The sequence below is a fragment of the Cyprinodon variegatus genome, unplaced genomic scaffold, assembly GCF_000732505.1.
Source record: "Cyprinodon variegatus isolate N-32 unplaced genomic scaffold, C_variegatus-1.0 Scaffold7, whole genome shotgun sequence".
NCBI classification, from domain to species: Eukaryota; Metazoa; Chordata; class Actinopteri; order Cyprinodontiformes; family Cyprinodontidae; genus Cyprinodon; species Cyprinodon variegatus.
Genome location: NW_015150460.1, coordinates 1,271,912 through 1,298,587, shown reverse-complemented (window position 1 = coordinate 1,298,587; position 26,676 = coordinate 1,271,912). Strand labels below are relative to the sequence as shown.

Sequence of the window (26,676 nt, the reverse complement as noted above, 5' to 3'; positions counted from 1 at the left end):
TTGTCCATAATGTTTTTATTATCAATATTACATCTTCCAGTAAGTAAAAAAATAGAAACAAACCAAACGTTCTTCGACTGCATTACCGTTATATTCTTTTATCTGCATCACAGGCAGCTGATTAACATATTTCTGAGATGAGACGGAAAACTAACATTTACTTGGTAGATCTGCTTTAGCTGCTGTATCACTCTTTGCTACCTGTAGAAAAGCCATGTTACAATTGTTCCACAGTCCTTGCAGGGTTTGCGAGTTCCTCCCCAGGTTGATCAGGGCCAAAGTGTCAATGGTTCGACTTGAACCCCATATTCCATATCGGCTTATTTAGTTTTTTTTTAGCAGGCATAAGAAAGATGTTCAGATCACAGAACAGATGTATGATCTGTTGTTTGATTCCTCTAAACCAGGGGTGCCAAAGAGCTACCATCCTGTAACTTTTAGGCTACGTTCACACTGCAGGCCTTGATGCTTAATTCCGATTTTTTTGTGAAATCTGATTTCTTTGTGTAACCGTTCACCTTTCCAAATATAAGCGAATTGTATGTGAATTCCTGTTTGAACTGCATTCATACAACCTAAGTGTCCTGCATGTGCAGTAGAGGACGCAATGACGTCACAAGCAAGTGTGCTCTGTGTTTACGGAAGTAAACATGGATGGTAGTGCTGGAGAACATCTAGCGATCTTTCCCAACCTTAAAAACTCAATCTTTCCAAGATGGTTAAACATAAATACTGCTCTCCGCATCATCGTCCACCATTGTTGTTGTTTTTCCTGCCACTGCTGTGTAGCAAGAAGCAGAATAGTGACCTTTGTCAGTATTAATGACATTCAGGTCGTATGGGTGCGACCTTGCTGTTCAGACACAGGTCGCATTTGAAAAGATAATATTCATATCAGATTCCGGACCAAATAGCCAAGCGGCCTGGGTTGCATTGGAAAAAATTGGATCTGTCTTGAAAAGAACCAATCCAGGTTGCATATGGGCCAAAGAAATCAAATTTGTGTCACTTCAGGCTGCAGTGTGAACGTGGTCTTAGATGCATCTCTTCTCTAACACGCCTGGATCGAACGGCTCAATCTCCTCATTTAGCTCAGTCAAGGCATGCAAACGAGCCACTCATTTTATTCAGATGTGTTAAAAATGGGGTACATCAAAAAGTTGCAGGATAGTAGCTCTTGAGGACTGGACTTGAGCACCCTTCTTCTAAACAATGTTATTGTGGTGCGATGACTAAAACATTTCCTTTCCCAAATATTAAAGTCTCCAGAACATGCTGAAAAATGTCAGTAAAGCTTCAAAGTGTCTTATTTATTTTATTGACGTTCTCCCAGTCCATTGTAATTTACAAACTGGCTTCACTTTGGAAGGAGAGGCTGCAGTATTTTCTAGTTTATAATAGGTCTGGACCTTGGTGGTTTGTATTATTTCTAAATATCCTTACAAATATTCTGTGGAGATCTGTGGAGGACAGAATAAGTTGGTTGTATAGAAATTCTGTCAATCCTGGTTTTTGAGTGGATAAAGCAGTCAAACATTAACCTCTTATAGGGGATCAAAGCTACAAAAGACTCTGACTTATGGGTAAAAACCAGGTCAGTACAAGGAATGTGGGTAATCTAAATGAACAGAAGGATTTCCACTGATATAAGTGATGGATTATCTATTTGGAAGCTTGTTAATGGGTACAAAAGCACACTGTGAAGCCTGGATCACTGGCTTCACAGTGTGCTTGAAACTGCAGAAACATCAGGGCGGCTGTCTTCACCACATAAGAAATACTTCTTGATCTGAGCGTATTATGCTGTGTGACAAGTTATTTCCTGTCCAACGGGTGAATTGCAGTCATGAAGTAGTACAAGGGAAAACTACCTGCATTTCGTAAGCTGTACCTCAAACATAAGAGCAAAGTGTTTGAAACCAAACACTTTTTTGAAATGAAAGAAAAGATGTTTAACATTAAAATTCATGAACAGCCTTCCCTATGAAAAGACATTAACCTCACTAAAAATGTGTAGATGATGCCCAAAGGAAGATCTATGAGGAGTTAGTTATCAGACTGGAGAGTTATTGATGGCTAGTTACTAAAGGTGAATCTTATCAAAGTCTATGTATATATCTGGCCCTCTTGAGATAAATCACGACCATATTTCAACCAAAGTCTTTTTACCTACAAAGTTGAAATGGCAATAAAATATAATTATAGATATGCTTGGATTAGACAGATTTAATAAATTCAAGCTGATGCACTCAGTCTTCTTTAAAGACTATTTATAGTTAATTAATTACTTGTAATCTTCCAACCTATGAAAAAAAAACAAAAAAACAGTTCAATGCATATTTGAAGACGCTTAATAGTGTTGTAGTCAAGACAACGCCAACCAAGACCTTTAGAGTCCAAGACCTTCTATGAGGGATGTCAAACCAGTTCCAGAAAGGGCCGTGTGGTTGCAGGTTTTCTTTCCAACCAAGAAATAGCACACAAGTCATCACATCAAGTAAGTCCAACCTTAACATGATGGATTTATGAGTTGAATGGAGTCTGGTGCACTACTGCTTGGTTGGAAAGAAAACCTGCAGCCACACGGCCTTTTCTGCAACCAGTTTGACATCCCTGCCTTTTATGGTCTCGGCCTTGTCTCGTTACTGCTTGGTCTCGGTTGGTTTGGTCTAGACTACAACACTAATGTTTAATAGACATAAATATAAAGTCTGATATTCCGTTATCCTCTTACCGAAACGATGTTTGGTGCATAGAAACAGAAAGAATCACTCCCTTATTACAGGTTGTCAGATCTGTTTATAACAGGGACTAAAGTAGCCCAGCGAGGGATAGTGTGTTCATGCACCGCATCCATTATCTTTTGAGCAACATCTGCTGAAAGGAAGTTAATTTAATTCCTTATTCTCCTTTAAAATAAATAAATAAATAAATAAAAATTCTCACCAGAAAATGGGTATCTACTGGGGCCGTATTTGATCAAGTGTGAAAAAAGATTAAAACAAACGAGACATCACAACCTAAATCCCGGCAGGGTAATGTGTCTTTAAAAGTCTAAGTAGAAAGTACAGTATACAACATTAAGCATTAACACCACCTGATATATGGTGTACATTTTAGGATTTCTGTTCAGAGGAATATTCAGTGCAGAGACAAGTCTAATTTTTCAGACATGGAAAAGGTTTAACTAGGGCCTGGAACCTGAAATTATTTTCCTGAAAACTGATCCTTTCTTTCCAAAGATCTAAGAATGCTATAAAATGTACCCTTACAGTACCTCTGCTTACAGCAGCAGTACATAAACAATAACAATAACCTGGTCTTTGTAGAAAAGCTGCAGGTTTTAAAATTATTTCTTTAGAATATCTCTTAAAAAAAATGTTTTTTTTTTTTATTAAAAACAGAAAAGAATCAAACTATCTTATCTGCTGGTAGGATAATTAATAGCCAATATAAAGCAGTTTGAATTATTTTGAGACTGATGCAGCCAACTCAATTTAGAGTAACGATCACAACTATTAGTTATAGTGGTCTAATTAACTTGGTCTGATCTGATACATTTTAAACTACTGCTAGCCTCCATTTAATGCATATTACATCCTTATTATGTTAAACCTAATTTGCTCTATGAGATAAATCATTTCACACTTGCACACTGCTGAACTGAACAGTTTTTAAGCTCTCATTGTGCACAATATTATATATTTGTTGCTTTACTCTTATTAGTATGTAAAAATATGATTATAACAAATTCATTTAAATAAGCTACTTAATGAGGACTATGTGCTTTGGTAATCACCACACAAAGGCGTCATAACAGTAGTTTTATACCAGTGCCATTTCAATTGAATTGATGGATGGAGTCCTTTAGTTTCTTTGTCATGAATGTATTTTCTGATATATTTTTAAATGGCACAATTTGTCTTTTTTGTAATAACTGAAAAATGTAGAAACCACTTTTAGCAAGTTGACCAGTAATGCACAACAAAGGGTCGAGGGAAGGACAGCTCTTTATTATGTTATGCTCCCTAAAGCAGAAGAAAATGTGTTAAATTTGCAATTTCTTTGTTAAATGTGTCATAAAAACCTTTGGCAGCTTAGCAACCAAAGCTTTTAGAAACATTGGCATACCTTAAGAAGCACAGACCTATGTTTAAGCTTGATATAACAATACTTACCAGACGTGATCTTTGCAAAACAACAATAAATAAAGTAAAAGAAAAACCAGCACACAGTAATTTGGAGAACAGATCCTTACCGTATTCTCAGTGAAATTGTAATCCAGGGAGTATTGTAATTTGCCCAATTTCTCTTCCTCCTTCGGCTCGGCTTCTTTCTGCGTTTCCGTCAGCCCTGTCTCTGCATCCTCCTCATCCTTCAAGGCCTGAAGGAGACACCCACCAAGAGTCAGTGAGGCCTGTTTGTAGCGAGGAGCTAGCACCCAGCCAGCTGTTCAACCGCCCAGGTGCTGCCTGCGAAAACCTAGTCCTGTAAAAACCCCACTTGTTTTAAACTGTAAATGGGAAAGGGGGGATGGGAGGAGGATAAGGGGAGCAAGCACTAAAACACGGCAGTTAACATTAGGACATGCTCTGTGATGCACTAAAGCCCCAGGCCTGGTCCCATTTGGTGCTTTTGTACCAGTCTGTGAGTGTTTGAGTCTGATGGGAGGAAAGATCAAATGATGGCACCAGAAATGAGAGCAATGAGGAGACAGAGAGATACTTAAGGAGGACAGAAACAGAGAGAGATGCTTTCAGAAAAAGTAGCAGTTGGACAGTTCCCTTTGATGGTTATTTCAGGCACATAAAGATTTTGGCAAGAAACAAAGAAAACTGGGAAATGTGAGAAGTGGCATTGGAAGAGAGGTGAAAGCGGCCTTTCTTTAGCCTGGCACTGAGGTGATGGTGACAGGTGGTGGTGCCGGTGGGGGGAGGAGAGGTGGGGTGACAGTAAGGAGGGAGGGAGGGAGTTTCCCGTTAGATTAAAAAATAAACATGCGTTTAAAGAGGCAAAGACTAGTTCTCAGTCATTCAGAGTCAAGAGTTGCCTTTCCCAAGTGGCTCTCATCGTTTGGCATGCAGAGCATTCTCTGTCATACAAAACAGTGCTCTTTTGTGATTCCTCATTCCCATGTCTGGTTACAACCTCAGACATACATACATCGTCATCATAGCCCTAAAGCTGTACCCCCTCTATGCTGATGTAGCTAGAAGCATCATGCCAGCGGTGGGTGTGAAGGTGTTGGTAAAAAAGGGGGTTTACTGCACATTGGGGCCTGCTTTTATTAGTTAAATTAATCATGTGAAAGCAGGAGGCTGAACAACACGGACTTGGTTAGGGAGCTGTCTCTGAGTCGGGTCTCTGCTTTCGACAGAAATTCATCCAATTAGAGAGAAAATCATAGCAGGTAAAATGATTGAGGAAAAATCTTTTGGAATGTTGTGATCAGTTTCACCTGAGCTGAAAGAAAAAAAACTAAAAATGCTGCGTTCATTTCATCACCAATTTTAAAACTCTGTGGCAAAATTCTTAAAACAACCAAAAACCATAATGTAATTATATCCTTTATGTGATCGACCAATGATTATGAAGTGGAAGAAAATTAATTCAGGATTTATAGAAACAAAAATCTAAACGAGCAGAACCCAATTATCATCATATGTGTGAGTCAATACATTTGACCCATTATTCTTCACTAAAGCAGTCAGACCGAATATGAAGGAAGGTTATACTGCTAGAGGATTAACCTTCGGCCTACACTGTTAAAACAATCTTGAAATAAGCCATAATTTCTTTAATTTAGCAGGTAGACAAGATAATTTGCCAATGGAATGAGTATTTTTACCCTTATTATGAGATAATAAGATATTATTCACTTGAAAAAAGACAATGCAATTGTTTTCTCTTATTTTAAATGCAAATTGTCCTGTTCCATTGGCAAACTTTGTCACTTACCTCCCTAATTCAAGAAAAAACGCCCTTATTTTAAGAAAATAATGATTCTTTTAGAATAAATTTTTTTGCAGTGTAGTATGAGGTCCTGGGAAGCATGCTTTGTTTTTGTCTGTAAATAGTTAAATCTATTTTCTGCCTCAATTCTGAGCAGGTCTTCTTTTATAGTAAATGATAAGCAGCCCTAAAGCATGATTCAGCCAAAGACATGGTATATGGAGGTGCAATTTTTGTTTTACACACCTCACAGCAGGGCCGCTGGAAGTAGTTTGGACAAAAGACCTATGAGCCTATAGGCCTATCTAAGATACAACGAGGCCAATTTGGCTGGAAGGGCTTGTCTAATTCTGTTACATCAGGTGGGTTTGCGGGTGCTGGGACTAGGCATGCTGGTGCAACTGCCATCAGAAGCGGGCGGACAGTCTCCTCACTCTGGCTGCTCTCTGTTGTCGTGGTTGCGGTACTAGTGTTCTTCTTCACTGGTGGTGGTTTACCAAAAAAAAATCCGAAATGCATTTCTGTGCGATATTTCCTCCTTGTTTCTGTCATTAGACTTTGTACATTTACTAGTCTGCTGCTGCGAGCGGGATACCTCTTTACTCGGTGACCACTAGCTTGCTTGACGTTGCCATGACAGCGTAAGTTCCGTGTACCTGGGTTGATTAGTCCTCAAAATAATTAAATTAAAATCCAAAGACATGTAATAGTTAAATATAAAAAGTCAAAATCTTTGCAAATAAATTTTGCAAAGCATTTTTTATATATTTTAATCCCCCTCTCGCCACTAGGGGTACTACAGCAACCCCAGCACACCCATTTCCTGTGGCCATGCTTCACTGTGTGCATGGGTGCACAAATTCAACATCGAGAGCACCTTTTTCCACATATTTGTTTTGTTAGGAAACCTCTGAACAGCTGACACCATACTAAAGTACCCGATCTTTTAATGCAATCGGTTGCAGGTGATTTAATTTGGGCATATCAGAATATATGGGGCTGAGAACACATTTCGTAATTTATTGGTAAGAAAATGTGAATCTTTTTCCCACCACTTCATAATTAAGCAACATTTTATGTAGATCAATGAAACTGTTTTAAGGCAATGTTGTAATGGAGCCTCTCAACCATTCTACTTATGCCCTGATTTGAATTTTAAATGAAACATTCAAAAAGTCTGAGACTTTGACAGCTTGGCACAAAAAAAAAAGTCTGTGTGGTTCAACCTCGCTCTTACGCACCCAGTGTCTCTTTCATACATATATATGTGCATATGGAGGTTGTACGCACATATATAGAGTAGATAAACATGTACAGTATGCATAGTTACATATATTTGGTTTCTATGGGAGCGGTAGTTGTTGTCAAGAGGCTATTAGAAAATAAAAAAGTCAGAGCAGCAGGCTTAAGAAGATCCAACAGCAATTGGGAACCTACCGCCAGTGACCATCCCGAACAGTCATCAGACACAACACAGATAAGGAGGACATAGAAGGAAGAAACACAAATTAAAACAACCACACACAGGAGTTAACACACTAGAGTCTGGGCACACCAGGAGAAATGACTGATTGCCTCCAAAGAGACAGATTGAAAGATCACATAAAAACACTCTTTTAAAAGAGAGATTACACTATTTATTGTGAATAATTACAGCTTAAAAATCAATCTTTGGCTGTGCAAAGGCAGTGGGGATATCAGGAAGTAATAGAAGTTGTGCCCTATGAGTTAGGAGGCTGTAAAGGCTTTCATTGCAGATTTAAACAGCTATACCAGTTTCAATCATCTTCATTTTAATGTAGATGAACTACAACAAATATTTAAATCATAATTTATCCCCTTTTTTTATTCAATCGTCCTATCAGAGTGTGACTGCCGCAAATATAAATGCAATATGATGCCTCCTCACCAACTGCAGAATTGCGCTGTTTAGGTGGGAGGATTCTGCACATCTACCACCAGTTCCAACCTTACTGTAAAGGAAGAAACACTATATGGCTTGTTTTACCTTATCAACAGGCTAGAAGGTGCAGGTTTGCTGATTTCTCTAGAGCAGTGTTTTTTAACCCTGGTCCTTTAGATAGCCTTGTGAGACCATCCTGATCTCGCAACCTTTCAAGATTTCACTCGCTAATCAGTCTGGAGACTCTCCTGGTGAAGAAAATTTGGAGCCATTCACCAAACAAACGTCCAATCAGCGTTTGAGGCGGGTTGAGGTGTGACGCAACGAGAAGCGCGACAGTTCAGTCTAAAGAACATGGCAGCTTCAGCCGATGAAACTAGCGTTAGCGTGGCTATCGACCAAGTTTTATCGGAATTACACAGTATTTCTTCACTGAAAGAATAGCAAAAGACTGCTCTGGAGGCTTTTATCAGAGGAAAAGATTTTTTTGCTCTTCTCCCGACTGGTTTCGGCAAGAGTTTGATCTATCAATTGGCTCCTCTTCGTCGTCGCTCTGTTACGTCGTATGCTTCGTTGATCTGATTGGTTTATTTGGCCCGTCTATCACCAACATAGCCAATCAGCTAACCAGTATTTTCGCCCCTTCCCAAAATTACTTCAACGGAAGGTTTCCAGATGGATATGCGGAGCAAATCCATCTGGCGGAGTCAGGTTACCTCAAGGCACCTTGCTCTGCATGTTTTGGATGTTTCTGAGGTTCAGCACACCTGATTCAGATGATTGCATTTCAGCAAAGCCTGATATTCTGCTATCAACTGATAACAGGTGTGTGAAAGCTGGGAAACATCTAAAACATGCAGGGCAAGGTGCCTTGAGGACCAGGATTGAAAAACACTGCTCTAGAGTAAGCATCACACCACCTAGAGCAGTGTTTTTCAACCCTGGTCCTCAAGGCACCTTGCCCTGCATGTTTTAGATGTTTCCCAGCTTTCACACACCTGTTAGCAATTTATGGCAGATTATCAGGCTTTGCTGAACTGCAGTCATCTGAATCAGGTGTGCTGAAGCTCAGAAACATCCAAAACATGCAGAGCAGTGTGCCTTGAGGACCAGGATTGAAAAAAACTGACCTAGAGTCATCCTTTGAAATCATCTCAACTTTACACATAGCTCATTACTCATCCTGAAAGGACTCATGCAAAAAAAATTATTGTTTTGTTTATAGTTCTGCTTATAGTTTCTGTTCCTTTAAACCTAGAACTTTCAAGGTTAATTGCCCCCCCAAACTCAAAAGGGGTAACTTCTTACTTCATGCCCCATAGCCTATTCCAGGGGAGCTCACATCCTTCCTCCAACACACCTGCTTTAAATGAATGGCTCCTCAGAAGGCACCTGCAGAGCTAAATTACAAGCAGCTGAGGGAATTCAGCCATTTGAGTCAGCTGTGTTGGAGCAGGGATGTAATTGAAGGTTCTGAGATGGAAGCTCTGGGGAATTTGACACAGCTAGCTTATAGGAACGAACTGTAAAGGGTTACAATTTGGAAGTTGTGGCGCAGTCTATGGTTTGGTGTGAAGGGGGTCGGTTTTCAAAACCCATATTTCAGAAAAACGTTTGCTGCCTTCTTTTCATGTCTCAGAGCCATCTCTGATCGAAGAGCTGTTGTTGCTGCACATTAAACAAAATATCATTTGGGGGTTGACTGAAGATGGCACCTTTAATGAAGCCCTGTAGGGGCAATTCATAGTCTGCTTATCAGAACCTCGCCTTCTGCACTGATGAACAAAAGGAGCTTTGTTCAGTTCCCTTTTTGTGTTTGTTTAAAGTTTGATAATGTCATTTCTCTGGGTGGATACCGCTTCATTACACAGCTTCTCACACTCTTCAACAAGTGAGCAGGTCCACTAATGACAAAAAAAGAACCAGTCACAAGAACCAAAAGCAGGAGATGACAGAGATTAAAATCAGGCCGTCTAAACGACCAAAGCTCTAATGCTTTATCTATATTTATGGATTCATACAACACAAAGTGCAAGAAGCACTGGAACAATCAGGTTTGCAATACAATTGTAATTAAATTCTTGAATGTAGCTTGGGATTATATTACAACTTTGTCATCATTTGCAAAAGAAAACAAGCCAAAATATGCAAACAGAAGTAAACATAAAATATCACAAATTACTTCAGGAGAAATACCTTCAACTTCTTGTTTGTGTTCATATATAAAAAATGTAGTATAACCTTAAATTTTTAAAGGAATAAGTGATAATAACTTTAAATTAGAGATGATAACAGATAAGAGACATTACCTCGGTTTTGGCCCCATCCATGACATCCTTCATGTTGATGGCATTTTTGCCCTTATCTTTCCCCTTCTTTTTGTTTTTCTTTTTGAAAATCCACTTTTTGCAGACGCAAAAGCAGCAGGCCAACACCAGAATGATGGCTACGAAAGCAATCGAGACAATGGCCCAAGATGGCACTGGGGAGAGAGAAAAATAAAATAAGGAAAGAGCTAAAGTTAAATGTCTTTTTGAAAAGTGGAGATTACACACAAACACACACTGAGGTCAAATAAAAGCAGGGAATTGTGTGGATCTTCGCTCTAGCTCTTGCCTGGACCCATCAACAAGTGGAACACCCGAAACGATTGGGAAAAAAAAAAAAACAACTGACACCTTCATCCAATTTAGAGGAAGTAACAGATGTTGGCATTTTCCACTTGCCATTTAAACAAAAGATTTAGTCCGGCTGACGCTTTCAGAGCAATCAGCTTCAGAGCAGTGAGTCAAGGTGGTGGGAGGTTTACAGGTGTGGCTGATGGGCATTAATTCAGGTGTGACCATGACAATCCAATGATGCACTCATCTTAGACAGGGTTTAAAAACCCTTACATCCGTCATATTACAAACAGTTTTTCTATGCAGTTTTACAAACCTTAAATTCAATATTTCACCTCTCCTTTGCAGAGTTATTTTGATTTGTTATTTATGTCATAAATAAGTATGTCACATTATTTATTGGTTTCTATATCAGACAGCTACTCCAAGTAAATACAAAAATCTCTTTTCAAATAATGTTACTTATTAAACAAAGAATGTTGCTGGAATCCTCCAGGCTATTTGTGAAATAAAAGGGATAGGGACAAATATTGAATCTTGTATCATGATGATCCAACTTTCAGCACAGCTAAATTAACCTAGTAAGGCTTAATAACCGCTTTACCTATAGAATAAGTTATGTGTTTATTATATTATATTACTATTGTTAATTTCTTTTCAGCACCGCATCTTTAATGAACGCAAAGCTGTATGCTTAAAATCAGCACAGAAAATATGGAATTGAAGACTTCCATGAGTAAAAGTTCTACAGTAGTAGCTGTTGAAAATTTTCCTACTTTCCTTGATGGCCCCTTGGCTGGTCACTTAAAATTACTTTTTAAACATCAATCTTTGTATTAAATATTCTGTCAGGATTTATGGACATTAAGATCCAAAGAGAAGCGCCATCTCCTGGTCAGACCCTGTAATTCCATGAAAGGGTGGAGTCAGAGTAAAAAAATATGCAGCCCCAAGAGAAGGAGGGGATCATTCCAGTGGTTTGAAGTTGGAGGGGATTTTGCAGGGAGTTGCATGGAAGTGGGCTGCCATTCCGCTGGCGTTTGACTGAGAAGGCCATTTTGAATGTCTGCTACTGTAAATGTTCCTAATTTATTTGTCAATTTTGTTCTTTCTGTCGACATATCTGTAGACTTTTTGACATAAATGATATCCGTAGCTCATCTGTAGAATTGGACTCACTGCAAAAATGTGGAACAATGATTTTAACTAAAAGACATTTTATTGTTTTTAGCTACTATGTTTAGGGTATTTTAGCGCAAATGAAAGTCTCTCTACTCTGTTCCTTATGACACTGGTTTCAATTTCTTGTTGGATGAATATGAGTGAAAAGCTGTAACTCAAATTCAGTCCTTTCTGGGTCAACATTCAAGTTCTACTGGTAACTTCCAACAGTTCCTTTTCACACACTCATTAAGCTCCCCTCTCTGTTTGGCTCCCAAGCTTCTTTAAAATGGGCCATGTCCAGGTAATCTTGCTCAGGTAACGAACAAGGCAGGCTGAAATATTATAGGCTTGCATTTCTTTTGAATCATTGTCAGGTTATGGTGGAGTTCATTTTGTTGTACTTCCCCGTCATGGGGATTCTTATAGCAGCCTGAGTAACATACAGCTTGTAATTTAACTAGTCAAATTGCACATAAAATATGGTTTCATGGGTGTAAAATTTTCCAAAAAATCTTTAGCATCAATCCAGGGAAAGTTTAATTGATTGGAGAGTGCGCAGAGCAGGCAGAAAGGCTGGGATCAGAAATTAGTTTAGATCAGATAAAAAACACCCTCACTCCCAGTCATATTCCTCCTGGCACCATTGTTGGTCATTAACTAATTAAACCTACTCAAGTAATTGAGTTAATATTTCTAAATTAAATCTTAAAAACCATTGAGTACCTAATAGCTATGTTTATTACTAGTTTATTTTTTGTTTTGAAAAAGGTTGAAACTGGTAAATTTGAGCAATTCACAGAAAACCAAAAAAGTATTATCCATTTTCATGCAACCGCCATGCGATTCACTGTTTATTCCTTCTAGCATATGCTGTTGGCCTCTTTCATGGCCCTGACTCCAGAACTGAGACAAGCAGCAGTCAGACCTCTGTCACATAAAATGTCAGAGTCTCAGCTTAACCAACACAATGACAGCCAGATGCAAACACAGTGACACCTATTTCTACGGCAGTCAGCCATCAGCCTGAGCTTCCTGCTTCCTGTTTATATGCAGGAACACAACGTCAACAACACAATAACACGAGGGCTGAAGGAGAACCGAGGGGTTAAAAATAGTCAGACCTCATCAGATGACTTCTTCTAGCAGGTATAGTCACTGCTACTTCTTTCCAACCAGCAGACATCGAATGTAAGATACAAAACTGGAAAAACAAAGATTTTCCCACCCCATAAGTACACAGTTATTTAATCAATGGAACATTGAATGGTGAAAAAGGTGGCACCATATCTTAGGAAGTCCGGGTGGAAAGACATCAGTTCATCCGTTTGTAAGCCAAAGAACAGACATTAGCGAAGTTGATTGAGGGCAGGAGTGTTTTTGGGCAGAAGCTTCATGATCACGTGCTTGTCGATCTCTAAGGCAAACCCCATAGAGAGCCACTGCCCCACAAATCAAGATATCAGTAAAGAAAGGGTTAATTTGAAATGGAAAATAACAATGTCCTAGAGAGGACTGTGTTATGTTTATGAGTTCCTTTCTAATGAAAGTGACCACAGAATAGAGTCAACGAGCAACATATGCACACAAAAACATGCAAAGTACAAAAGAAGGAAGTTAATGGTGTCAGTTTCACTTAACTGTGGTTCCATCCATTATAGCAAGATCCTGAAGCAGGAAAGTAGGCGAAGACCATCAGACTACCACACCACCGTCTTTTACTGTATACAAGATGCTTTAATCTGAAATGGTCCTATTTTTATGACAAAAGCATTGTTTTGCCACACAGTAGTAATTTAAAGCCCCCAACGCACCCCCTTCCATCTTAGTCTGACCAGCATTTTCATGTCATTGCACTGTCACAAGTACTCTGATGTGTGGTGCCCAGGGAGCAATCGGGGGTTAAGGGTCTTTGCTCTGAGAGTCAGAGTGGCAGTGGTTTTTGAACTTACAACCTTAGGGTTCCAAGCCCTATACCTTAACCACTCGGCCGCCATATAAATCCATGCCCCACTTTCCTATTTTCTCACTATTTACTTTACTACTTATTCTGTTTCATAATCATGAATTACTTTCAGGCATTCCATTATATAGAATCTGAAAATAAGATGGTATACCTTTGCAAGAAAGTGTATGAGAAGCAACAAAGCAATGTGAGACAGAACTACCTAATGTAAGGACTCCTGTGTTTGTGTTTCTGTGTTTGTCTCCCTTCATCCACCAGGAGGCGTCTGGCTCTGGTCCGCCTCCTCACACACCTGCTGATGGTTTCCTCGTTAGATGGAGTGCTCTTAAGCTGCTGACTGCCACTACCTCGATGCCAGAGTGTTTTCCAGTTTTGGTTACTCTAGCCAAGCTGAGTTTTGCTGAGTCAAACTGAGTTTTTGTCAACCTGAGTTTAACTTTGTTTTTGTCTTCGCCTCTTGGCAGGCAGTCATCCTGTAAACTGGATTTCTCTGACCTTCTCTCCCTGGAAGGATCAACTGAGCTTCAAACTGAGCTGGGGTTCAAACAGGAGGTTTGGATCCACTTTCCCCAAGAGATCATTTGAGCTTCGCACTGAGAAAGGGATTATTCTCCACTACAACCCGTTCAAGTACCGCATGAAATCTGAGTGGCAGTCAGTTTCTTCGTTCACCAACTAACAACTGCGTTCTGGGTAATCCCTGTTCCGCCCTCCACCGAATCAGACAAACACTGGAACTACAGCACACAGACAGGAGTCAAGGATTCAACTACTTCTTTGGAAACGTGAGTCAGCAACCAAATCCTCTTCTCCAAGCTCACGAGTCAAATTCCCCACTGAGCCTGAACTAACCACTGTGTCTTCCCCTCACTTTTCAGTTCCGGTTGAGCAGTGTGTTCAGAGCAACACTTCTCTCTACTGTTTTACCTCTTCAATAAAACCCGTTAAACCTTTTCCCTGGTCTCCCTGTTCGGTTTTCTGCAATTGGGTCTGAACTTTGTAAAATCATGACATCTAATACCCCCCCTCTCCTTAAATGAAACCTTTAATTTAGGCAGATGTATTTGCTTTGATAAATAAATCAACATGAGCAAAAGCCACAGAAAACGTTTCAAAATCCATCTCTCTGAGAGTGATCCCCCAAAATCCTCCCAAACCCTACAAAACAATGAGCCTGGCTAAAGTTTGGTCGTCTGAAAACTTGATCTCATAAAAACTCCAGAAACACCCTTTAGAATAGAAAGAATAAACTTTACGTCACAGCCGTTCATCCTGGAGCTGTGCTGACTAGCACTTAGCTGTGGTTCTTTTGCTGAGGGACGAGGTGAGAGAGAATAAGAAGAGAAATCGATTCTCTGTTGACAAAATCAATAAGCACTCTCCTCCAAGGAAAAACAGTGAGTGATGCTCTACAATAACTTGAGGATCTACAGCTCCAGCCTTGCCTCGGAGCGTCATGGTAATGGAGGTGACACTGGAAAGACCTCGTTCGGAATCATCCTCCTCAAAGTTTATATGGCATAAACTGCACTGCTCATGTTATCAGATTTATACACCTTGCATGCTCAAACAGAAGCTGTATTTCACAAATTTCTATTGGAGATTTTGTACTGCAGCTGTCACTGGTTCGAGTCCTTAGCTGTGTATCTCCTCCTCTCTCCTAATCACATTTCCGGTCTCTATACATAAAAAAGTCAGAGATTATATTCTTAATGCATGAATATATGTTTCATGTTGACTTGTTATCTTGCGTCAATGTTTAATTGGATGCAAAATCGATCTTTTATTTTGCTGTCACAAATGCAGACCCCAGAGAAATTGATAAGACAAGCTTTTAAGCAAATTCTCAGAGATGTAACACGTTTTGAAAAAGTACCGTTATAAAGTAATCACTTGCCTTGGTGTTTTTATTTTTTTTCCTGAATGAAAGCATCATTTAACATGAATCCTTTATAGATACTTATGTCACTATGTTGGCATATTTCATCAAAGCTCAGAGCCTGATAGAATGCCATTTAAACTGCTACTGCTGAAATCTATGCAAAAAACTCAGGCTTTATCTTATTCATCAAGCGCACATCTTCCAGTGAAAGGCACTTCAGTGTTCCTTAATTAAAGGAACCTGGGTCCCAGAAAGCTATAAAAGCATTCCCTAATTAACTACATTGTCTGAGTTTCTTTTCTCTGGAGAGAAAAGGAGTGAGAAAGTGAAAGAGGGAGCAAGCGGAAGTGTTGCCAGCCGGGCACGCTGCACTCCAATTCCAGACACTTATCTCTTGTTGCACAGTGGCAACGTGGCATGGAAAATAGAGTTCCTCTGATGGGCGGGACATGCATGGTGGAATCCATGTTTGCTTTCCCTTGAGGCTCAAGACATTTTTCAGTTTTCCGGATGGTGAAGAAGAGAATGAAGCAAAAACATAATTTAATTTAGAATCTGTGACGTTCTTCATGCACTACATTGCGCAGAAGTCATTGATATTATTTTATCTAGATATTGATTGAATCAAACTTTTCTGCAACTAAAGTTTGTTCAGTTCAGTAATTTAACATTTCTAAAGGGATTAGTCCTTTTGCTTGATGTGGGCACCATACATTTTTTTTTTCTTTTTCCCCCTACAACTATAGAGGAATGTGGCTCACTACCCAGGGTATGATCCTGCTGGGGGGCTAATATAATGAGATAAAATAAAGATAAAGTAGACTGTAGTGATAACACAATTTAGTAATTAACTCATTACAGCAGCTCTTGGTAACAGAAATGTGGGATGCACACAGTGAAGAAATGTACATTAAAAAAACCTTTTTAAAGGAAGAAGAATTCTATAAATACATTTATATAAAATAAGAAAAATCATTAAAAGCAATTAAAACTCAGGTTTGCTGAAGTGAAAATGATTGATGATTTTTTAGCATTATGGAATAGAACTGAATAGTCTGAGAGCGGTAAGGCTGTCTCAGTCGACCACTGAAAGAGCTGCACAACTCCTCATTAGCTCACAGGTGATGTACGGTGGCCCTGAAGTACAATTTTTCTCCCCTGCTGCTCCATGGTATCGGTGCCTTATTTGTTGGTACTTGCCGATACCGATACCACCATTTTAGGGCAGTATCGGGGCCCCATCCGATACTGGTATCGGTATCGGTGCAACACTAGTTTTAAATTCTCCACCAGCTTTGTGTACATTTTCTATTAATTCCCTCGTTTAGTTTGGTACCATTTGTCCACCTGAACAACGTGAATAAAATGCCAATTGTTAAATGGCCTTTATTAGTATAGTGCTTTATCAAGTTAAATGATTCCAGAGAGTTTTACACTTCTTTCAGTCAGTTATTCACCCATTCATGCACACATTTACACATTGAGCATTGGTTTTATCAATTAGTGCTTCTTGCACCTATTTAGCTTATTTCTACATTATGTGACTGACATTTTAACCTTTCATTTAATTAGTTGAGATTATTTTATTCCTTCTTTGATTTTTTTTTTTGTACAAGCTGTTACTTGGATTGATGATGACAGCTGAATAACCTTTAATCTGGGGCAGTAGATCTTTAAAAATTATGGCTGAACTGTCATGTTAAGTGGAAAAGGCAACCAAAGCCTAAAGACAGATCTTCAAAATAGAAACAAGCTCTATCGGATCCGTCTGCTCCGACTCAATCTAATCAGTACGAGGAGTCAAATTCTTACTCATCCTCTCCCCTCTTACTTTTAATAGCGAGCACTTTACATCAGAAGGACAATTTTCATGCTTGACACATTAACAAGTGCCTGTAAATGTTTGTTTTTGTATGTGATATATTACATCTGGCTTATATCCATTTTCCAGGGCACAGTAATTCAGTGTGACAGGACTTTGCTGGTCAATTAACCTTCACATTATATCTATTTATGCCTATAAGAGCAACACTCTGCTTATGGCTTTAGCCCGCAGTGGTTTGACAAAGCTGAAAACATGACTGCAGCTGAATCTACAACCGGGGTTGAAAGATGATGATAACAAGAACTTCTCTGATTAAATCTTACTTTCCCAAAAACCCTTAACTGCAGCTGCAATCATTTGAAGTAGTGTTCCCTCTCTATTAGTCTTTCACAAACTCAACCCTTAAGTCTTTTTTTGGATTTGGCCTCTATCAGCTTTACCCATTTGGAGAATTTTGTAGGATTTTCTTTACCCTTCATCCAACCTAATACAATTTACCTAGAGCAACAACATTGACTGGTTCACTGCAAAAAAAAAAAAAAAAAAAAAAATCATTTAATTTATCAAGTTTATAAATACTCACCTCATTAAAAATACATTTTAAAGTGCCTTTTCACACTTTTCCACAAAATAAAGTGGAAAAAAAGCATATCAATACTTAAAAAAGAAAAATAATTCACATTTCATTGTGATTAAATTACTGGAGACTTTGGCAACAACGTTTCAAAGCACCAAACTCTGCTCTCCATAGCAAGTAGATTCATAACCCCGTCTCCTGCTCTCCTCTGTCTTGTCTGCTGTCATGATTCATGCAGCTATAATTTAATTCAAATGAAAAATGGAGAACAGATGAGCAGATCATTTCATTCCTTCTGAGACAGCATGAAAAGTCAGCTGTGCACATTGCCAATATGAAAAGAAAAGGGAAAAATTAAACAGAGCGGAAAACACCAAGAAAAAGGATAAGAGAGGAACAAAAGTTACAACAAATAATGTGTCTAGTCTATAAAAATGTCTGTATCTCTATAATGGATCTGTTTTATGTGTTGTATTCCCATTTCAAAGTGCCCCATGCTTGTCTTTGCCTAGGGCCCCAAATTTCCTATATCCACCCCTGCTGTCAGTCCGTCCGTCTGTCCGTTCTTTCGTTATTTTATCAATCCCCCAATTGGGGGAATTCACTTGCACAATAGCAAAGATAAAAACATATAAAATAGGATGGAAAGACACAAAATTAGATTTAAAATAATAATAATATTAATAAAAACTCAGTCCTTCAAGAAGCATTAAACTGTCGACTGGGACAAAATATCTTCTTAATCTCTCCATTCTGCTTCAGTCTTGAACTCTGGCTGTTACTAATTTGCCACCTGACGGCTTTTAAGGGCTAAACAAAGTCCCTTAAACCATTTAGGTCATTTTCTTGTAGAAATGTAGACACTTTATTATTACTAAAATCACTGCCTGCCTCTGTATAATTTTATTTTTCTTTAAAGTATAAGAGTCAGTGTAGTGGAGCTCAAGAGCAATATGTGCCTCTTAAGTTGCAGATTCAAGATCTATGCCATTTCATGGTAGCTCTGGTAAAATGTTTAGGTCCCACTGGAAGGTAAACTCCCACCTGAGTCTTAAGTGTTTTGCAGCATCTACTATATTTTCTTCCAGGATTGCCCTGTTTGTAGACCCTTCATCTCTATCAACTCTGACTAGAATGTTGGTGCTGAAGAAAAACCCTCTCTGTAAGGTTGGCATTTTCTAGATTTATCAAACATAAAATTTTAAACATGAGTCTGTATGTTCAGATTTGGTCTAATTAGACCAGAACATTTTCTTACCAATGTTTCCCGTTTCCCTACCTGGTGTATTGCCAACATGATATTTTCTGAGTTTCTTTTAACAACATAACAAGCATGGACCAACTGCTGAGTTGTCAAGTTTATTTCAACATATACATTTTCTTTTGCAACCTCCTATAAAGTCCAGATTCTGTAGAACACAACTAATGCAGTCACTGACTAATGTTGACAGATGAGCTTTGGATCTCTAAAGCTCCTCCACAGTTAATACAGACCTCTTGGCTCAATCTTATTGAGTGCTCTGATGACCCAGCCTGCAATTATTATTTTTTTTTTCCAGAAGATGTATCAACAGTGAACAATAAGATCTACAAAGCAGCTTTAAAATGCTCCAAAATCTTCTTTCTGACCTGCTCAATGACAATCTCTAACAAAGTCCTCATTGAACAGATGTATTTTTACCCATAACAAATTACACACCATTTAGAAAAAAAGATGCCATCTGAAGGCAGTTGCACTAGATCTCAGTTGGGGATATTAGAGAAAATGGGAACTGAATGCAAATGCATGCCACACATTCAGAAATTTAAAAGCACAATTGCAAGAAAAGACGTTAGATGTTGCAACAGAACAAAATATTAAAAAAGCTAAAAAAAAAAAATCTTTTCCAAGGCACTTCATTTAATCAAAACGTTATTGCTTAATCATTATGATAATTCAAAGCACAAATCTGTTCTTCTTTAAGAAAATAATTAACAGTGGTTTAATTTTTTTTTTACATTTAAAGAAACTTACACATTCCATAATTGCTGATGTATTGCTTAGGAATATATTAGTTTGTTTAACATCCTGTTCATCATCAGATCCAAAGACAAGGACATTAATCTTCAAAAATATATAGCAATATTTTCCTGGAGGTTAGTGGTTAGAATCCCAATGTGAGTTCGAGCCTGTATGGTGTCTTGAGATGATCTACAGATATCAAACAAAATTCTAGATAGTTGTTATATATTCTTATACCTTATTTAGTGTAATATAGTGAAAGAAAAAATATTAATGTTAAGAAACACTGGAAATATCCAAATTCATTTTATGTTCTCATCAGTCCTTGTATTTCATTACTTTAAGGAGCCACAGAGTCAGAGGTCATTTTACTGTAAAAGCCAAGTTAAACTTCTCTTCCTTTGACCGATCTCTGATGAAGTCGAGGTTTTGTGATTTTTTCCTAAAACAATGATGGATGATGAAATCTTTCACCAGCCAGCAGGAAGACACAAAGACTCCTGCTGATCCTACTCTATAATCCTCTTTAATAAACCCTGCTGTCTGTTGACTGTGAGTAGTCATATTGTTAAATCAGTCCAGACACTTTCAAACAACAATTTAACTTTGTGCTGGTTTTATTTTAGATTAACTGAATAATATGCAGTTTCTCTCCTCAAACTGGTTTGAGTTTGTATTTTCATCTGAAACCATCAACGGGTGTTTTTATTTTTATTTTTAAATGTTTGTTAAGTTTTTCTTTGCTGAAAAACACCTTTTTATTTATGTTAATAAGGGAAGCAGTTATCTGATTTTAAGAGTAGAATAGCCAAGCTTAAGGAGGAGCATTCCTATCTAGGGGAAAAGATTTTACAGCATTTATTTTTCAGGTTGCATCTCTGTTATATGGAGAAATAGATGCTGTTAGAAGATATGAATTTTGTATCGTTTACATCCACTGGTTGATTTTCTCTATATTACATTTTCTGAGATTATTAAGTTCAAAAGTGCATTGCTATAAAGCCAGCAGTTGTGTTCAGTGAGCAGAATGTGCAAGTTTTGGTGTGGTTCCCACTGAGCTCTTTGTAGCAGGGTGCCCAGTTAAAGAGAAGCAGCAATAAATGACTGGTTAACATTTTTGCTGTTCTTCTTTTTAGAGATTAAGTATGAAAAACAAACCAATGTGTATATATTACCCTGAGACAAGGGGTTCTTTGATAGAAATGGAAATAGATGCTGATCAGTTTCTTTGTTCATACCCCCCAAAAAACAAATGAAAACATTACAATTACAGTTAATTTTTGTTTGCTTATTGTTTTTTTTTCTTTATATATATATTGGTAATAAATCAATTTGGGGACTTTATTTACTTTTATGTTATGTTTCCCCAAGTAGCCCACTAAACAAAACAAAAAACAGCCATGTTTTTCAAAATAAGATGTTGGTGCACCAATTAGAATTATTAAATTATTTATTTTCCAAGTTAAAGCAAAAAGCTACAGCAGTTATGTCAGAAAGAACAGCTAAAAACAATCTGAGGATGATGACAGCAGCCTGCAAACTAAATGGAAATGTACACTGAAATATATTATGCAACTTGTTTTGGCATTTACTTAATCATGTTAAGTTACTTTAAGACAATTGTTTCATGTCCTACCCTGCTAACATAAAAAAAACAATTTATTTACGCAACTGAATATGATAAGTAAATGTCAAAAATGGTTGAATTATTTTTCTCAGTGCAGAACTTTATATATATATATATATATATATATATCTATATAAAAAAGAAAGACTGTGGCTTCCATATAAATGCGAATTTTGTCATAATTTATATAACTTTAGTTTTTGCAGTGCAGGATCCATAGGCTGACAAAAATCCCCAGCTTAGAATTGTAATGACGGACAGAAATTGAGCAGCGAGTTAGGTCTGTGTGACAGCTTCATGCCACCACACATTCAAAGCCCATGGAGCTTAAATTGGGTTATAAGCCTGAAAGAAGATCTTCTGCAGCTGTGGTGGAGAGGCGGTGCTGGGCATGCAGCTTCTGCTCTCACTTTTTCTTGTTAAATTTGCTGCATGACTTTCCCCCAGACCCCGTCGATATTCCACAGAGTAAACAAGCCTTTTGGGCATTCATCATCCGCTTGGCAGCACAGCAGAGCAAAGTCCCCTCCTTTTGATAGAGGGAATGAGGTGATAGAAAACAGTAATAGGTATGACTGAGCAGTGGCAACCTGCATGATGGTCAGTAGGGTTTTTGTTGGATGAGCTCAGAAAACTTTTTTCAACCAGAGGAGTTTGGAAGATAAGTTCATAAATGGTAAAAAAAAAATGAAAATAAATAGAAAACATCTGCCTCCGAAGGGATAGGAAAACTATGTTGGACCTAGACTTTTAATGTGAAGCCAGAGGGCAGATCATTCTCAGCAAAAGTCAGATAAAATCCTCTGAAATAAAAAATCCTCACTGACCTTCAAACATGGATCCATTTCAAACCAACACCACGTCCCAAGAAAACACCTAAATCTCTATAGCTGCAGCCAGGAGAGTTATCTTAATATAAATAATGGATTTTATTTTGGGAAAATTGCCTCCTGTGAAGGATAAACATTCCTTTGTCTGAGGAGTTTTTTGGTTTTTTTTTTTACACTGACTACAACTTAATCTGTAGAATAGTGTCCATGTTGAAGAAATTAAGCCATCTTCATAATATTACCTTCACACAAACCTGTGTTCATGAATAAATTTGGGAATTTGATAAAAAAATAAATCCTTCAGATGTCCATGTTTGGCTTTATGCAAAATGATAAGGAAAGTCATGGACTCATGCACAGATGTTGATACATTTTATTTAGAGATTTGATTATGAAAACGTGGAAGATTTGATGGAAGAGATGTTTCTTATCGAATAATTTAGTTTGGCAAAGGATAACAACATTCATTGACATCCCTAGTAAGACAAGAGCGGCATCTTTTATTGCAGCAGCAATCCAGACAAAGAAAAACTTAATATAAAACCTTAATTTTATATGAAAATATATTATAGATATTCAATAAAAAATGTTTGAGGAAAAAAGTTAACTAGATTAATAGAATAGTGTTTTTAATGCCTCTTGGCACCTATGTTTGTAGAATTTCCCCATTGTGGGACAATAAAAGGATTTTTCTATTTTATTCTATTCTGTTCTAGTACTTCGTACATTTGCTGCTAAGCGATCTTTAATAATTTTCACAAGGAAAATCCGATACAGACAGAAGAATTTTCTGTTATTTTTCTTTTTAAAATCCCAGTCAGAAAAATAACATTCACTGGAATGGCATTATGAGTAGGGTGCATATTTTTGCTAAGGTTAAATAAAATTATCTTGTTTTTTGACACAAACATAGAGTAACTCTGACTTCATAGAAATGCACTTTATTTGAACAAAATATTACACTTTTTTTTAACTGTGTTTTTGTTATTCATTTGCCACCTGATTGTACGGAGCTCTTGGAAGGGTGTGAAGGGCAACAACCTGAGGCACCTAGCAGCCAAGAGCAGAAAAGGGCAGATAGTCTCAGTTCATGAAGGCTGCAGCAGGCCCAGATGGAAAAACACCACGCACCCCGACAGAGCAGACATATGCTCTAAACGGGGATAGGTCACTAGAGAAGCAAAGGAGCAGCAGAACCCAAGCAAAGAGAGGCATAGATATGAATAACACCTAACTCACAACGCATGCATGTCACCCATGTCACCCACAATGTCATGAAATTTGACAAAATGAAAATAAAAGTTGTCCAAGTCTAACTCAATAGAGGTCAAGCCAGTAACTCAGAAATCCCAGCAGTCAGATCCCAACACAAACTCCAGGCAGTTGCCCCTTAAGCACCAAGTAAAGCCTCTCTTTCACATTGTCTTTATACCCCAGGGATGATAAGGATCACTAAATAAAACTTACAAGATACTCTGATAATCTTTAAAAACACTACATCACCATTTATTTTATTTGTTAGATCTGCCAGTAACATTACAACTGTGATTATTTAAAAACATTTAACAGGGGATTATTTCCTTCCTAAACTACCGTAAGCGTATTTTGATAACATTAAAATAAAGTAATCAGAAAAACAATTAGAATCCTTTGACATGTCTGCTGAGTACTTTAGATGAGGTTGCATCTGCAAGAAACACTATTCAGTGCCGAAAGCAGACTTCTTTTCCAATGCTTACCAAGAAACTGCCTAACAAAAGATGAAAAGTTCATGAATTTTCAACAATTGATTTTTTTGATGTCTTTTTCAAAGGTCAAGGCAGACCTTGACTGTTTGTTGAGCATTGCCAACAAAAAGGACCATGTAACTACTGCTGAATCATCCCTGACTCATGGGGTATACAATCAGGATCGCTTTGAAAGGTTCAGATAAATAGCTCTAAAATCACAAGGATTCAAATTACACATATTTTATATTTGTAAACCTACTGAAAGCAGTTTTAGTGACTCACGTTCTTTTCAGTGAGTGTTAAACTTTCAAAAACAGTTTTTGTGGAGAATGAATCAGGAGTGTCACAATTCATAAACGATTCTTACATATTATAAACGATTTGCTGATTCAATAAAATAAAGAAGGAAAGAAAGAATGATCCGTGTCTTGGGGTGTTTTAGTAGTGACTGCATGTGAGAAATGATATTGTCTGTTTATGATGCTTTGTTGATTAAAGGCAAAACAAAAAATAAATCCTGTTTTAGTTCCAGAGTTTTACATTTCAGGACAAAATAAATTGACTTGGTCATTCACAGGTTCAAACAAATTTCTAATCTAACCTCAAGTGTTCCTCAAGAGACTGCACACCATCATCATTTACATAGGTAAAAGAGGAAAAGGAGTTAAATTTGGCTCCACTCCTTCTCTTTCACTAGTTTTAAGAGAGAAAAGCATCAGTTTCATCAGCAGCTGCTGAGACAACCTCTGTAAGTGAAGTAAAAAGATGTGTGATAAACAACGTCAGGACAGAAAGACAACAGGAATAATCTAACTGTTGCTACTCAACGATCTGGTAAGTAATTGAGGCCATTTACTAACATTTTAAAATCACTTCTAAATGAATAACTGGAAGTAGTTTTATGGAGTTTTAGACAACCACTACAAGTCATTTCATTATACAAACTATGTTTATGTATGTTAAGATCATCCTAAGTGTTTAGAAACTCAAAGAAAGGGTGAAAATGCCAACCTTGTAGACCAGATTGAAAATATTTAGAGCAGTAATTTTTAATTTCAGTCCTCCAGCAGCGGCGTCTACAGGTTTTAGATTTTTAGCTGTTTTACAATATCTTAGATTAGATAGATAAATAGATCATCTGGATCATCCGAGCTTGACAGCGTACTGAGGAGCCGAGTTGGTTGTTAAATCACGTGTGTTGGAGCAGCAACACAGAATCAGCAAAGCAACGGATAAACTTGTGGGTCACATTTAAGAGTTAAGAAAAAATGACTCACATGGGATTCTGTTGAGCTCATTCATGAACTTGTTCTTCAGCTTGGAGAAGGCTTCATCCTTCTCTCCTGTGCCCGGTCCGGCCAAGCTGGTGGTGTTGGAGCCAGCTGTTGAGGATGAGGCAGTGGTGAGCTCCGGGGCAGCGGCCGCCAGCGCTTCCCTTCTACTCTCAGTCATCGTGGCGATGCTGGGCAGCCAGGCAGTTGCTGCGTAAAGAGAATAAATACAGGTGAAGCAGATGATGGTAGTTTTGTTCCTGGTTTTCAGTCTCTATGACAGATGCATGGAGCCTGCCTTGTCAGATGACTGAGCTGATGCAGACTGTGTGAGCAGCTGTAGGCAGAGCCTGAGTAAACATCAGTTGGAGTCCACAATCAACTGGCTAGCACTTTGAAATCAGAGTAAAGCTTCTTGATAATTTTCTAAATTCAATATTAAGATGACAGAGTAGCAATAAAATGATAATAGAGTGCAATCCATGAATATCTGATCTATGACTGTCTTAATTATTATTCTGTCATCCCAATGGTGACATGCTGGGATCATGCTGCACACCAAACAAAGCTATTTACACACACCAGGTGTATTTACTTTATCTTTTGGTCGGGTTGCAAAGGAAACACTCTGACTCATACGTTATCCCCAGCTCTTTGTGTAGAGGCGCTCATGCAGTCACACATGTAGTCTACTGCTAATCTTCATTGTTTTTTCAGATAATTCATCTCCAAGGATGTCGGTGCAAACCTCACTATGGGACGTCCCTTCTGCAAGTTTCCTTTTCCTCTCAATGCTGCTTAAAGGCAACAGAAAATGACTCATTACAACTAAATACCAACAGATATACAGTATGGTTTGAAAAACATCTACAGCAGAAATACTGAAATTCCACTAAAAAAACCTTTCTAAGTGTTCAAATATTTCAAAAGAAACATGACACTAAAATAAATATTGTGCAACCTTAAATGCAATACATACAAGTCTTCATATAGAAGCAATACAGCCTTTTATCCAAAGATTATGCAAAAACCAAGGGATTTGAGTGCATCAGGTGTGCTACATAAGAAACATCTCAGATACCTTAACTGTTGACAGATTTAATTGCAAGTCATAAATATGGAGAATTGTCCAAGATGTTTAGAAAGGGGATCGTTGCACCACAAACAGGGAAAATTATGTTTTTGTTTTATAAGGCCTCAGATATTGTTAGCGATACAACTGGAAGCATAGTTTAAAGCTACAGAAACAGTGGCTGGTAGAAAGAGAAGGCAATTAACATCTGGTGAGACATTACTGATCAGGTAGGAGATCAAAAATGATAAAATTCC

At 38.0% G+C, this 26,676-nt stretch overlaps 1 protein-coding gene across 3 annotated transcripts in view; it reads right to left on the bottom strand.

Annotated features, from left to right (window-relative positions):
- syt1 (synaptotagmin 1) overlaps nucleotides 1–26,676 on the bottom strand; it is a 245,221-nt gene that overhangs the window by 45,317 nt on the left and 173,228 nt on the right. For 2 of the 3 annotated variants that reach the window (XM_015376079.1, XM_015376088.1), the window contains 3 exons: nucleotides 25,354–25,557; nucleotides 10,165–10,337; nucleotides 4,259–4,384 (listed from right to left, as the gene is read on the bottom strand). In XM_015376079.1, coding sequence (XP_015231565.1) covers nucleotides 4,259–4,384; nucleotides 10,165–10,337; nucleotides 25,354–25,528 — 474 coding nt within the window. In that variant the 5' untranslated portion in view covers nucleotides 25,529–25,557. The remainder of the gene's footprint in view (nucleotides 1–4,258; nucleotides 4,385–10,164; nucleotides 10,338–25,353; nucleotides 25,558–26,676) is intronic. The other variant, XM_015376098.1, reaches the window with a different exon arrangement.